At 40.9% G+C, this 14,770-nt stretch overlaps 1 protein-coding gene across 4 annotated transcripts in view; it reads right to left on the minus strand.

Annotated features, from left to right (window-relative positions):
• Positions 1 to 2,507: 2,507 nt before the first annotated feature.
• farp2 (FERM, RhoGEF and pleckstrin domain protein 2) overlaps positions 2,508 to 14,770 on the minus strand; it is a 31,037-nt gene continuing 18,774 nt past the window's right edge. Inside the window, exons 14-28 of one of the 4 annotated variants that reach the window (XM_069522527.1) lie at positions 11,017 to 11,153; positions 10,710 to 10,799; positions 10,216 to 10,349; positions 10,047 to 10,128; positions 9,724 to 9,961; positions 9,388 to 9,518; positions 9,227 to 9,295; positions 9,041 to 9,130; positions 8,811 to 8,831; positions 8,289 to 8,371; positions 7,028 to 7,146; positions 6,647 to 6,810; positions 4,878 to 4,985; positions 4,640 to 4,791; positions 3,847 to 4,080 (exon numbers count right to left, since the gene is read on the minus strand). In XM_069522527.1, the coding sequence (XP_069378628.1) occupies positions 3,987 to 4,080; positions 4,640 to 4,791; positions 4,878 to 4,985; positions 6,647 to 6,810; positions 7,028 to 7,146; positions 8,289 to 8,371; positions 8,811 to 8,831; positions 9,041 to 9,130; positions 9,227 to 9,295; positions 9,388 to 9,518; positions 9,724 to 9,961; positions 10,047 to 10,128; positions 10,216 to 10,349; positions 10,710 to 10,799; positions 11,017 to 11,153 (1,712 nt within the window). In that variant the 3' untranslated portion in view covers positions 3,847 to 3,986. Of the gene's footprint in view, positions 4,081 to 4,639; positions 4,792 to 4,877; positions 4,986 to 6,043; positions 6,184 to 6,646; positions 6,811 to 7,027; positions 7,147 to 8,288; positions 8,372 to 8,810; positions 8,832 to 9,040; positions 9,131 to 9,226; positions 9,296 to 9,387; positions 9,519 to 9,723; positions 9,962 to 10,046; positions 10,129 to 10,215; positions 10,350 to 10,709; positions 10,800 to 10,968; positions 11,154 to 14,770 lie in introns of all 4 variants that reach the window. The other 3 variants (XM_069522525.1, XM_069522526.1, XM_020080997.2) reach the window with 3 other exon arrangements.

The raw sequence follows: 14,770 nt of genomic DNA on the forward strand, positions 1-14,770 counted from the left end.
TCAACCAATTGGGAGTCAGTCTCAGCTGTAATTCTTTAAGTTTCATGCTGTTATGTTTATAATGTAAAATAACTTTTTCAAATTACAGTAAATAACAAGAGTGTAAGAAGAACTGCCCCAAATTTGAGTAAATTATTTACTTAGACTTTGTAGTTTTGTCCATGTCCCGTTCACTAACATGGAGGAGGCAGGGTTTACGATCTATCCTGGGGAGCCGTCATCTCGCCCATCTTTATATACAGTCTATGGTCAAGCTCCAAAGAAACTGGATAAAGCATCATCATGCAACAAATAGCATCGGTTCACTGATCTCTCCTTAACGAGTGACTTGCAGTGGGTGTGCCACAGATGACATCATCAGGGTTATTCTCTTGGGCAGAAGTTCAGAGAGACTGACTAATGACTGTGAGTCAGTGAGTTGTTTTGTATTGTCTGCAAAGCTCTGGCCTGTGTAAAGCATTTTGAGATACATGCAAAACCTGCTGCTCATTCTATTATAAATTCGCCATCCTAGATTGTAATGTACACTATTTTGGCAGTAAATGTAAATTTAGCTGCAGGGTATAACCCATATGACGTGTATTGGTGTGTCAATAGTTTAATAGCTTAATTTAAATAAAGCTGAGATGAGATGTAACACATTGATGAGTGAGTCTTTGTTGTGTAGTAGTGTATGAAGCCAGGATGGCTTGATAGCTATGCCTGTTTCCACTCTCTATGCAGGACAGTCACAAGACGCCTCCGGACTTATCATATGGTGTTTCTGTTCAGATAGGTCAGTCATTATGTGCTCCCTGTAGTGGTGATTAGATTGAGCCATTATAAGGAACTATTTCCTTTGTCTGAGTTCTGAATGCAACCTATGTCATGAGCACATCAGAGAGAACACGCGTTCTCCACTCCCTGACAGAAAACTGTGTGAGCAGATTTTCTTGGCAGACGAGTGATATTGGCAGTTCTGGGGAAGCCACCCCACCCAGTGCTCTCGTTGTTTGGACATGCCTGAGGAATGCCCTGCTTTGTGTGTGACTGCTCAAATCTTCTGCGGAACCTTACCAATAACACAGAGCTAACAACTCAATCCCAGAAAAAACTGAATGAGACTCGTTATTATCTGGACTCATTCTCGTTTACCTTCCAGCATATTAACCTCTACGACAGGTTACAATAGATGATCAATCTTCACTGTATCACTTGAGGTGTTAAAGTATTTCACTGTTGCTGTAGCTTCAGTTTTTTTTTACACAAGTTTCAGTGTGTGTTTCTGAAACTGTTCTTTCCTTATGAAGCAAAATGTTGCTATTGCATCCAGAGTAGAAAAAAGGGAATCACAATAATCACCTGATGTAAGCTCATGGTTTAGTGCTTCTTTGCTGCTGCACAGATCACTGCATTTGTGCAGCACCTCTGCCAAACTTAAAATGGATTTTAACATGATCCAGTTGTGCAGCATTGCAACACAACTTTCCAGTAATTGAGATTAAGCGAAAACAACTCTTTCCAGAACTGTTGCAATGTAGAATATCTGCAGTACTGTCATTTGTGTTTTAGTGTTTAGTGTAATGATGAAAACAACATTACAGTATTATATTATTACTGTTAACATACGAGTGATGTAATTATTTAAATATCTTAAGCGCAATGATGATAAAGTAGCTGCAGTACAGTGCATATAATCATAGTTTTGTGTTGTATGAACTGAAGGGATGACTGCAATGTCGGACTACAAACATCTTTATCTATACTTCCAGTAACGTAGCATGCTCAAGGAGCACAACAAAGTTTTCTTGCCATTCTTTTTCTACATCATATTAAATACTGGCTTCTGTATCTTATCGCTGTGTTTGCAGTGTAAACTGAAGAAAATGACCCCTGCAGATTCTGGTCTGATGACACTGACAGCATCATTTCACATTTTACCCTTTAAGTCAACGGTGAGTCAAATCATTGTTATTGGTTTGAGATTACGCTGAAACAAAGTGAATGCATTTGCATGAAACTTGCTGGAAGGGTGTAGCATGGGTCAGGAAACATTTACATTGTGAGTGTAGATAATTCATGGATCTTGAGTATTAATTGTGAAAATACTGTATATAAATAACCCAATCAAAAGCCAAGCCTGATGCCTTTTTCGTGTTAATTAACTTGCGGTAACGTGAATTCAACTCCAAACTAAATTGCTCTTGGGAAAGGAGGCCACCTTCTGACAACAAATCAGTGGCTCTCATATCGCTTAAATTGGTCTTATTTGCGATTTTTATAAATAGTTGTTATTGAACATAGTTTTTTCATCATATTTGGTGTTATTTTTAAAAGATGATGCTAACTACAGGCTAACAATGGCAATATTTCCGTATACTGCAGACAGGAAAGATCTTTTTTAGTCAGAGTGTAAAGTCCCTTGAGGTAAACACCTCAGATACACAAGTCTACCACCAGATGTTTGCTTGACATCTGGAGACAAGATGTTTTCTGGTAAATCAAAGTGTGAAAAAATTGACACAAACTCTGACTGAAATGATGGTTTATTCGTTAGGTTTTCACTGGTATAACATGAAGACTACACGAGGGCACTCAGGAGCATGGCCCTGATGACATGCTAAACAATAAATAGGAGTAACATACTCAATGTTAACTGTGCAACAGAGTCAGTGATACACACACACACAATGTCAAGACGTTGATGACCTCCATCATCACTGTCCGTCACATGCTCCGGAGGCGGGTGTAGGTGGGACTACACAGTTGGCTTTTCTGCACACACACACACACACACACACACACACACGCACACACACACACGCACATAAACGGAGAGCAAAGGTTCCAGTCTTCATAAAAAATATTTCCCAAATATACCATGATTGCATGTAGCACACTAAATAACTGGAAGTGTCCTCAGCATCCCATAAGTCTGCTCCCATTTGACAAACACAGAGACACAAGCACCAAGAAGTTACTTCAAAATACGTTCTTCTGCTTTCAGAGGGAAAATCTGCAATCTGTCATGAGTAAACTCTAGAGCAACCAACTGCACAGTATTTCCTCGAGTTGTTAGCCCTATGCAAAAATTAATAACAGGACAAAAGATTATATTTGAGATTAATGTACCACCACACGGGCGATAATGCTGCCTAACTAATCAGGAGTATTGAGCAGAACCGCTCGAAGTGATTTCAAACAAAAGCTGCATCCTTCCATGAACAGGCAAATAAAGTGGACTGGCATGAAGAAAATCTTAACTTAACACTACGACAGTTTATAAATCCTGTGAAAAGTTCACTCTGTCTGAAGCCAAACTGCCTGCGTCTTCATCCCAACAGCAGCATGAATTATTGAAATGTTCCCACAGAACTCCCAAGAATTGAACGGCTTCGCATCTCAAACCTGTTCTAACATTTCCTTAACTTTCTCCTCACCTCCATCTCTGTCTCTGACACACTCCCCCCCCCCCACACGCACACACACCTCTGGCTCTTCAAAGTACAAAGAAGAAGAGAGCACATACCATCCCATTCCTTCATTTTTCCACATACTGTATAACATGTTTGCTTTCGCTCAGTGACGAACCAGACAAAGTTTCAAGTGGAAAAAAAGTCCTTGAAAAAGCTGAAATTTAAGCCCATTGTGTTGGATTTGGTCCCATAAATCAGTATCTCCTGTTGTATCAGTCTATATGAACAGCCCAACTGAGCGTCACACAAGCAAAAAAAATAAAAGAAAAAAACCTAGATCATAATGTACAAGTCTCCCTTTCATTATATCCTGTATACTGGAGCAAATGTTATCATTTACACCATGAAACACAGACAAAAAAAATACACAGCCCTTTAGAGAAGTTAAGCAGAGAAACGTTAACACTTTAAAACTGGCAGCAACTTTCAGTCTCCACTTGTTAATGTCAAAATGTTCAGTTCTGTGTTAATAGGAAGTGAGTCTGAGTTTATTTGACGTCGTAGAGGCCCAGCCTCTGGACGCATGACGATTCATTTTCCATTCATCTCCATGGGACCTCCTTTAGGTATGAGCAGGTTCATCCGTCCCGTGGTGCTGGCAGCACTCTTGATCACCTCCATCCATCTGTGAAGAAGAATGGCATGCAGCGTCAAACAAACTGCTTTCAGACATTCGCTGAACTTTGGAGAATCTCCTGACATTCTCCAGAGGGGCTGTTTGTGAGAACGCAAAAAAGGTCCGAGTGAGAGGCTCCACGGAGGTTCTCCTGCCAGCCTCCTAGTAAAAACTCTGGATAATGTGCAAATGAGCCCTTTTGAGAACACAGCAGGAGATCCTCTGGATGTTTTACCACGATGGTGTGTCGATGACCTTTCTAACACGCAACAGACGCAAAAATGTTAAATAAAGAAAAGAAATAGAAATATCTCAAGATGAAAAAGCGGGGACATTCACGTAGAAGACACCGACAAAGATGTCAAGAGAGTTTGTTTCCGGTCACCTGAACGCTCCGGAGATTTCTGTGTTCTGAGAATCTCCTGGGTTGTTCATGTGTGAAAGGCAAACTCCGGTTTCAATTGTGTGGACATTTTTCATTTAAAACTAGTGTTATCTAATAACCCTGTGAAGTGTGCGACAGCTTCGTTGGATGGAATACATGATGAAATAGTGAATCTGCTTGTACCTTTCGAATGTGTACTCGCTTTCCGCTCGGAAGAAGTAAACATGGGACTTGAACTGCAGCTTGAAGACGTACTCCTTGTGAATGCTATCAGACTCTTCTGGGGTGCTGACTGTGTAGCCGAGCAGGGGCAGACTGGCCAGCGGGAAGTCGTCCTGTAAAACAACAACAGCAACAGTCTCTCTCACCATGTTTTTACTGGGTCCAGAGAAAAAATACATGCAAAGATGTGAGGGCTGACCTGGTGAGTCTTGTAGAAGAACAAGCAGAAGTTGGTGAAAACGACCCAGAGTTTCTGCCAGCCGTTACTATTCTTGAACTTCCTCAGGAGGTACCCTGACAGCTGGTTCTGAGGACAGAACAGAAAGAACATGGGTGAGACAGAAATAATTTAATGACTGGAATTAAGGTTCGTACATTCAAAACAACAGTCAGTGATTTATGGTTGTGATGTGTTAACCTCATAATTAAGTGTATTATATTCATCTATTCATCATGCTTCTGTCAGTTCTGTTCTTTAGAGCAGACATTATGCTCATAGTGAGGTTGATCACTTGAATTAGTGTTATTACTTAAAAAGGTTGACATGCTCTAATGTTCACAAAACACATCACTGTCCTCACACTGTCCCTGTCTGGTGACTGACGAGGTGTTTCAGGAGAGGAACTCACTTTAATGCTGACTTACATAGCTTTTATATACTATACTATATATGAAACACTCAAGAGGAACAACAAGAGGAAAATTAAAAACTAAAAATATGTCTCACTTACAGTTACAAAGATTGCTGCACTGACCTGTATTATTAACTGAGTGAGCTTTTTATTGACCAAGTTTGGGTGTTTATGTTTGTCCAAATGTTTATATGGAAATAAACACTGGGTTTAATGCAACTCGGGTTTTATTGTCCTGCTATATATTCAGTGAAGATAACATTGCACTCACTAAAGTAATAGCTGCTAAAATAGGTCAATAAAAGGCATAAAGATGAGCGATCAGAAACACTTAGTTAAATATAGGTCAAAAGTTGGAGTCCCAACTGACTGTGGTAAACATCCTTCATAGTTCACAGCCAAAAGTCTATGTTCAACTGAACTCTGCTGCACACTAAGAAAACCACTTCTTACACAATGAAGGATTATTAATGACTTAAAGCTAAATAAATTGGGTAGTTTAATGTTTCCGACCTGCATGTTTGAGTTTCTTGCCCAAACCTGTAATCTATATTTTATCATTACAGATAAAACGGACTGCCCTTCAAATACAATCTATCCATAAACCTAATGAATTAAAACTAATTAAGTATGAGTAAGTATACTAGGTATAAAGTATGAGCTTAAATACTCGACTAAGTACTATGAACCCTGTCGTCTTTTTATTTTCTGCTGTGGCCCGTGACTCTAGTACCTGATTCATGCGCAGGTAATCAGTAAGAGAGAGGTTCTGGTTTCGGTACCAGCAAACATGTGTGATGGTGTTTGGTCTTTGGCCTTGGCCCAGGAGATAGCGAGGAGGGAGCTCTGGGGAAACAGCTGGAGAGCCGTAGACTGAGAGAGTGAAAAGGCAGAGAAAAGAGGGTGCAGAGAATAGTGTTAGCATGTTAGCTTTGAGAGGAAGAAGAAAAGGGATGAAGAGAAACCCGTTAGGAAATCTTCCAGTTCTGTGAAGTGAAAATATTAGTGTCAGGGGGAAAAATAACAGAACCTCTCGTTCATGCACATTATGGAAATTATTTGCATACGGAGCAGACTTCAGTAAACAACAGAGACAACTCATACACAGGAAATTAACAGTCACCAGGGGAAAGAGGGACATTGGACAAATGTGAAGAGTTAGGAAGAGAAGGTAAAATGCCAAGATGGAGACCAGAGTGTTGACAGCCGATTGGCTTGAAGCCACTGATTGGACTGTTGATGTCATTAATGTGTGAGTACAACCAGTGATGGTCTGTGAGTGTTTGGGCGTGAAAATGTTTGTGCATGTGTCTTAATGTGGGCGGAGGAGGAGTACCTCCACAGCCAGGCTGTGATCGGACATAGACACACTGGTGTTGCGGTGCCAGCACACATGCATGGTTGTGTTTGCACGGTGGTGCGTCTGCTTGTCCAGCGAGGTCCGGGAGGAGTTCATGTCATCCTCGGACTCCTGCTCCAGAGAAACCTCGTCCGACGACCCTGAGGGAGGCCCGTGGGGAAAGAGGGAAAGGAGGAGGGGGGACAGGAAGTTGTGTGGAGGGAAGGGATTAACTGTACATCTGGGTGGTTGGTATGTCCCATGGGGAAAAAAATATTTTCACAAGTGTAACAAAATATCCAGATAACACAGAAGTTTTCCACTCAATAGGTTTTGTGGTTTCTGTACGTATAGACACTTTACTGAGGTAAATCTTACGGTTGGATCGATCGCTGAGTCCAGGATCGAAGAAGATGCCGGATTTGTCATGCGACTTCCTGGCCATGTCGATAGCCAGGTTCAGATCCTCAATCCACTTCCCCATCTCCACTTTAGAACTGAAAAAACAAAAGACACACGAACAGTGAATAACACATGTTGCTCAAAGGAAGTTATTCATCCAGACACTAGGGGGAGCTGGATTAAAGAGCATTCCTTTCAAAATCTGATAATAAAAAAAACTGAGGTCTGCATTTAATATAATCTGTTTGGCTTCTATTAAAGGATAAAGCCAGTTCATTAACAGCTGGGTTTCATTTTTGAGCATTTGTCCATAATTCCTGCAGTCACATGATCAGATTATCCAGATTATCTAAACCACTTTATTATTTAGAGGTAAACACCAAAACTATGCACAAATTCATGTCTGGAACAATCCCTCTTTCCACAGAAAAACTTTTTGTGCTCAACTTCACTGAGTCAAAAGGAAACTAGGATTAGTCTGACTGATCATGTCAGAATTTGTTTAAGTAAAGATGTTGTTTTTTTCCTTGAAATGGTTTTAATTGTCAGGAATTTTCAAGAGTAGATAGATTCTCATAAATAAGTATTATTATTAAAATCTAAAATTGGATTAACATTATCTTGTTTTATTAAATTGGAACAAATGTAGGGTTTTTATAAAATAACTTCAATTGTAGAGACTGACTGATATGGATATGAGGGATTAAAAGAATTTCAATACTGATACATAAACCCCTTATGAAAAAAGAAATGTAACTGAGGCTTCATAGTTTCCAATTTAACTGTAAAAAATACAACAAATAAAACACATTGTTTATACTGTCAAATAAAGGTTTTCACATTAGTGAATATCGGCAAAGTGAAATGCCAATAATGTCAAAAGGCTCTACTAGATTGAGCTTTTTATTTTTTATGCATGTCCATTAATCTGTCTCAACATTTACAGAGTTCTGTATATATGTTAAAGTCTAAAGCTGCTTTCAGACATTTTCTTGAAATGTTTATGGAATTGATACAATTTTTATGTGAGAACGCAATTGACCGAGCCAGTCATGTCCTGCCTCCTGCATGCTCTACTCAGGCGTCACCCCTCACCTGAACGCGCCGCACATTTTCCTGTCATTATGAACTCGTCTGACCCAGACAATCTCCCACTGAGTGAAAGATAAACTCTGGAAAGTGTCTCACCACATTTTCTGACATTCACATCTGAAAAACGGCTGAAGAGAAATCTCACCTGGCAGCCACTACGATAGTTCTCTGAGCAGAGTAGATGGTGAAGCAGTGGGGGACTGACCACTCATTCTCACCCTCCTCCACCTACACACAAGGGAGAGAATCAGAGAAATTTAGTCTGGTGGAGGAAAGAGTTGCTGTCTTCTAATGGTGATCTGAACAGCTTTGTGTTTACAGTGGTTTGAGATTAGGAACTGACAAGAGGGGGAACTGAGTCAGAAAGTCTCAAGTCAGAGAGATCTGCCAAAGAGCCTCTACTGGAGCAGTTACATAGATATGGAGTCAAGCCACGTCCGTCCTTTCATTCAGCCTTTCATTCACTGTCCGTACTTGAATCAATTTTGGAGAAGGAAACACAACTTCACATAATTGGTTAGATAACTACAATAGATAGTTGTGAGGACTGAGATAATGAGTCTTGAGTCACGTGCTAAGTGTGTTTTTTGGTGATCTGCCTACACAAGCATGGGGAGAAGGAGGGTCGGGTTTTTGCGTCCGATCTGGCAGAGCTCAGAGGACTTACCGGTGCATCCAGCACTATGAGCTGCATCCAGGAGTAAAGCAGAGACATGCACAGTTAGGAGGCCCAGCCCCTTCCTTCTCAACACACTGCCACACTGATCAGCTCATACTGAAAATCCTGGGTGTTAACACCCTCACATCACTGGGTATCACTAGCCTAATACTGTCCTCGGAGTCATAGCAGGAGTGCTGGAGGTCACTCCAGGTTATAGTTATAGCTTGGATACTCACTATCATGCCATGAAGGGGCAGCTGGCCGTGCACTTTGAACTGATTGGTTGCAGTCACACCTTTGCTTGTGTAGAGGATCATGTCTGAGAACTGAAGAGACGACAGACACGTCAAGAGATATTTTCGAGTTTGCGATCATTGCAGGATGTTGAATTAGAGTTACAGTGGTTGGAGTTTTGTACAAACCAGGAAAAACATTCTCTGCTGCAGCCCTTTCTTGGTGAGCTTGTACAGACATCCCTCTCGTATGAACTCCTGACGACAGAAGAAGCCTTTTAGATGTCATGTGCAGTTTTTAACCAGTTTCACAGCGCCCCCTACCCCCTCCTCTGTGTCACTGCACTCACCCTCCCTGGAGCCGTCAAGTTCTCTATACCAATCAAGTCTCTCTGCAGCTCTGTCAGCTTCTGGAAATTCTCCAGCCGGATGAGACTACTCTGGAGTTGAGTGGCTATCTCTGCCACTTCCTTCAGAGCCTCTGTATAGACAGACAAACCAGTAACATATCTGCCTCTTTATCATCTGACTATAATGTATATATGCAGTTTTCCACAACTTATTCTAAAAACAATTTCAACATAATAACAGGTATTAACATTCGTCCTGAGTGATCTGATCACAAGTGGTCAACGCTAAGTTTGCTTCTGAACATACCGAGATGTGTGGACAGGATGAGAACTCACCCTTGCAGTCGTCGTGATCTCGGTGTTCAGGGGAGTAATGTTTGCATAGTCTCTCCAGGATGAGTTTGTAGTGCATGAGGCGCTGGATTGGCTTGAGTAGGAACGTGTTGAGGGGCAGGTAGCACACCTTCTGCAGCTCGAACTCCTTGTAGACCGTTTCCAGCTTCTTCAGCCTCTTGCTGGCCTTCTCCAACTCTGTCAAAACCTCATCGTGCTTCTGCAGGTAGCTGGTGAACTCCTAAGGATGATGAGACATTGACATACTGTTTGTCAATCAAACAGGAGTATAGGAGGTGGTGTTAATTCAAGAGCTAAGAAATCACCTTCAGAGAACACATGTTCCTCAGCATCACATCACCAATCCTCTGGTAGTCGCCTTTGACGTGAGCATTCGAGCGTCCCTCCCTGTTGAAACACAGGTAAGACATTTTGTAATTGTTACTATGACATGAGGAGTTTCAATACATCTTACCACACATAAAAACCACCTACCAGAGAGCCAGCCTCTGGTCTAACTCCTTGAGGAAGCCTCTGTGGAACTCATAGATGGGGTCGATGTTGGAGAAGAGGAGGGTCATCAGGCCTTCGGGCATGGCGTTTTCTTTGATCACAGCACTGCGGAACCACTGTGAGGAGCAAAGGAACATATAATCCTTATTAATCTATCTTTTGATGCATAATGCTTCATTATATTTTACTCACAACAACCACATTGTTTGTACATTGTCTTGGTCAATCCAAATAAGAAGAGAATATAATCAATCCATCTATCCATCTGCCTTAAGAACGCATATATCGAGAACCATTCACATTTGTATTGTTAATGGCGAAGATTACTTAACAGACGTCTGGAACAGCCGACATGCAGATAATTGCAGATAAATCCAGGTAGGATGAACACAAAAATTTCTAACTTCACTCTGCACCATAGCTCTGCACAAATTGTCCATGAACACTGCACCAGTTTAAAAAAAAGATGAACTCACCACAGTGATGACCTCGAGGTCTTTTAGGTACGTCCGCTCTGTGGTCAGAATCTCTTTGGCAATGAAGTAGGCCTTGTCGGTAGGATATCGCTAATAGAGATGGAAGTTACAAAATTAATGGATGAACAACCTTCGTTATGAGAAAACTGAACATTTTTATCCTGTGAAACTTTACAAGGAAGATTAAGTCTCTGATATCTGCTCTTTTAAATATGGATTGTGAGGCAGGGGGTGGAAGGGTGGCATGTAAGCAGTGTACCTTCCTCCTGCCCTCCTCCTCCTCCTCTAGCCTGGCATTGCTGCCCACCTCGCTTGGATTGGGGCTTTGCAGGGGCGACGGGGCCTGGCCCGGCAGGCTGAGGGTGGACATCTGGAGGGAGGGCGACAGGCAGAAGGGATCCTTGGAGTTGAAGGGCGAGAGCTGAGGGCTGTCCACAACAGAGTCTGTGGAAGAGGGACAAACAGAAAATGTTAGTCTTTTATGTCAAATTAACTGCCTGCTGAAATCAAATTACAGTGTAAAGGTTGGAAAAGTGAAAATAAAAGAATCACAAGGGTTGAATGAGTCTACCCAAACAGGCCGAACATGAACTTTTGTAATGGGTCGAGTTTAGGTCAGCTATGATGCTCTCAAAACAAAGGGAAACTAGTAGAATAGAAACATCGAACACTGTATGTTGGAGCTTCATCTTCATTTAACCTGTTTCTCCTTAATTATCTCATTTCCCCCTCAGAGAAAAAAAACACTGCACATTTCAACAAAACAAGTGGAATGGTTCATCACACACATTGGCCACAAATGAAAGAGGAGACAGCCGAGTCGACCAAAGCCAAGTAATGGTTCCCACATTTTCCCCCTTCTGCCATTGTTTTCAGAGCCGTCTACCAGAGGGACAAATGATTCATCACCAACTTATACGAGCCCAGTTCCAGTTGAGAGAACAGGCCCTGCTGCTTTTGTTCTGCCTGAGAGCTTCACTACACAACAAACGAGGAGACAAAACAAGTAAATGAAACGCTGGGCTGTCCTCTTTACCGAGTCACAGGTCACCACAGCTGTTCTTCTAATTCTATTAGAGAGAAAAAAGAGAGAGAGGAAAAAAAGGAGTGGGGAAGGCCGAGAGGAAAGAAAAAAAAAAGAAAGTCAGAGCTCGACCCGGAAATAATTGCTCATGCAAAGACTTATCAAGAATGTGGCTCGTCTGGAGGGCAAATAGTTTGTTTATAGTTTATCTGAAGAGCCCCACAGGGGAACGACACGAGAGGAGGAGAGGGCAGACGTCAGGAGCCACAGCGGGAGGACGGGGGTTTTGCTGTGGAATGACCTGGCACAAAGCCTGTCTAAATAGTGAGTGCGCAAACACACACACACACACAGCTGGAATTAGCTTGAAGAATCTTGTGTAAGAGTAGGACCCAACCCCCAACAGCATAAGAGACTGTATTAAAAGAAAACAACTGTGTGTACTGACTTGTTGCAAGACAATACTGGCTTCTAATTCCATTACACTGTGGAGAACTCCACACTAACATAGTTAACTTCAAATCCTCCAGAGGGACATGTGATGCAATTGTTCAGAAAATAAAAGGGTACTGGCTCAAGTGTGGAGCACTAAAACTTGACAACAGACAATTCGGAGCATGTTGCTACTGTTGCTACAATATTTTCAATCTGGTTATATATGAAATCCCCACAAACCTGACAGATTCTATAAGAGTGCTATATAAGTCTTGTGAGTCGTTAGTTCTGGATCATAAGAATCTTTCATTTTAGCCATTGAAAGTCCCACCACATGGGTTGAGAGTATTACATGAGCATTGCTTGTATGATTTCAGTCTGCATCTCAAAAAGAATCTGACATTCATGGTACCCAAAAGTGATTACTTTATTCTTGAGAATAAAACATACAAACATTAAGTACAAGTAGTTTATAATAAGTAAATATACAAGTTCAGGATTAAGTGATGATTACTTGATGCCTAAGTGCAGTTAGCATAGCTGGTTATAAATGTCAGCCCGTCATGGATTAAATCTTAAACGTTGAGATTTGGGAAGTGTGACATGGCAGACAAGGAACCAATTCAAAATGTAAAAAGTAAAAAAACCATCAAGACAAACCCTTCATCAGAACTCCACTTGTTTTACTGTAACTGATGCTGTGTTTGACAAAGTGGCGCTCCACACAGAGACAACTGTCCCAAAAAAAAAAAAAAAACTTCTGAAAATACATGTCTCTATTTTCACGAGCAAAAATAAAAATAGCTTCTCGCCATCCTTCAAAATGACAATGAGAACAGGTGAGTATTTATCAACAGTCTTCTGACTTATGAAAGAGGAAAGCTATTCATTGACACAGCTCCTTTACCACAGGGGTGGTTGACAGAAAAGTCCTGAACCTATTGCTAAAGTAAACACGAACCTGAGATAAAAGCAAACGGCATGAAAAGAGTGACGGTAAGTGCTTCAAGGCACTGCGGTGCAAGTGCTGCTGACTAAACAAGACACTGTAACATGTAAAGAAAGAGCTATGTTTGCAGAGTCAAGTGAAATCTACCTTCAAGCAGATTAAAGTAGGCTCAAAGAAAAGGAAATCGAGCATTGGGCTCAGAGAAAAGGATATCAGTGAAGAAACAAAACAATGCGGATTAGACTGATATCAGATTTCTGTGTTCTACGGTGCAGTAAAATCATTTCAAGTCAGACTTGACAAGACCAGACACCCCTGATCCTGAAGCCTGGAGGGTGGATAACACTTACTGGAAAAAAAAGCTTTTGTGCATGCAAGTATATTAGTGACGCCATGTGAACACATAACACTTGTTCCTTTATCAATGCTTAAAACACCCAATATAGAAAAATTATAAGAAAATAAATCAAAGCTAATGTGCAAAAGATCCCCCGTTTCCTTCCAATATACAAAACACCACGTTGGCTAAGATGGATAACACTAAAACCCTGAAACGTGCCGACGGCCGCACGCCAGAGGAGACGAAGCACCAACAACCTTTACCGCAATAAAAGCCCTCAATACCTGCTATCCTTAAAAGGGTCTCCAGGAAGTCACAAACTCTGATGTCATACATTCTTAGTCATTAGCAATCACTAGTGTATCAAACACTATCGTACACGGTTCATTTATGTTTACCAAGGCCTTACATATCTGCAAGATGATACATTCATTTTGTAGAGAGTGGTGTTTACAGTCTACTTAATGGCTCATGAGTACATTGCTTACATTCTTCAACCTAACTAAACATGAAGCTCAATGTTAATCACTGAAATATTTGTAATGTATCCTTCAACCACTACTTACTGTGGACTAGTCTGATGGTAAAAGGCTCCATCTACTTCAGCCAGTAGATGTCAGTGAGGCACACAAGTGCAAATGGAACAACAGGCCCCACGTCTTGTTTTTAATACACGTCTGTGAGGATCACTGAACCTGGACAACTATTGGTTTCATTTTTACCCTGAGATTAGACATTAGATTAGAGACAGATTACCACTGGAAAACACAATACTGCACAACAAGTAGCTTCTGTGATAACAGATTTCAAAGCCAGATAGTTCAGAATAGGTTTACTGTAAATTAAGCTTATAAAAATTGACAGCCTGTTTGTTGGTCAAGATATAACCAAATATATTTTGAATCATAATATCATCATATCATAATATTTCTTGTCCTAGATAGAAGTTATTTTAGTTTATTCAAAACATTATCGGACAATGAAATCAAATGCTGGGTTGAACCACTATGTATTCAGAAAGCAGGGCGCAAATCTAACAAGATATTCCAATGCCAGGTTGTTTTAAATTATGTAAAACAAAATAAGCCTCCAAAGTAAAAGCACAAATATTCTGCACTTAAGGGATACACCCAAATCACTGTCTAATCAAAATTTGCTCTGAATAGGAGTGCTGTAGATAACAAAGATGTGGTATTTTTCATCTGAAGAAAGGAGACAAATATTTAATTTTGATAAGATGAGTTTCATGAGAAGACAGGAATGATTATAAAAAAGTACCATGGCAGGTGTAGCAAGGACACCAGGTCAAATCA

This window comes from Paralichthys olivaceus, chromosome 3 (assembly GCF_024713975.1).
Source record: "Paralichthys olivaceus isolate ysfri-2021 chromosome 3, ASM2471397v2, whole genome shotgun sequence".
Taxonomy (NCBI): Eukaryota; Metazoa; Chordata; class Actinopteri; order Pleuronectiformes; family Paralichthyidae; genus Paralichthys; species Paralichthys olivaceus.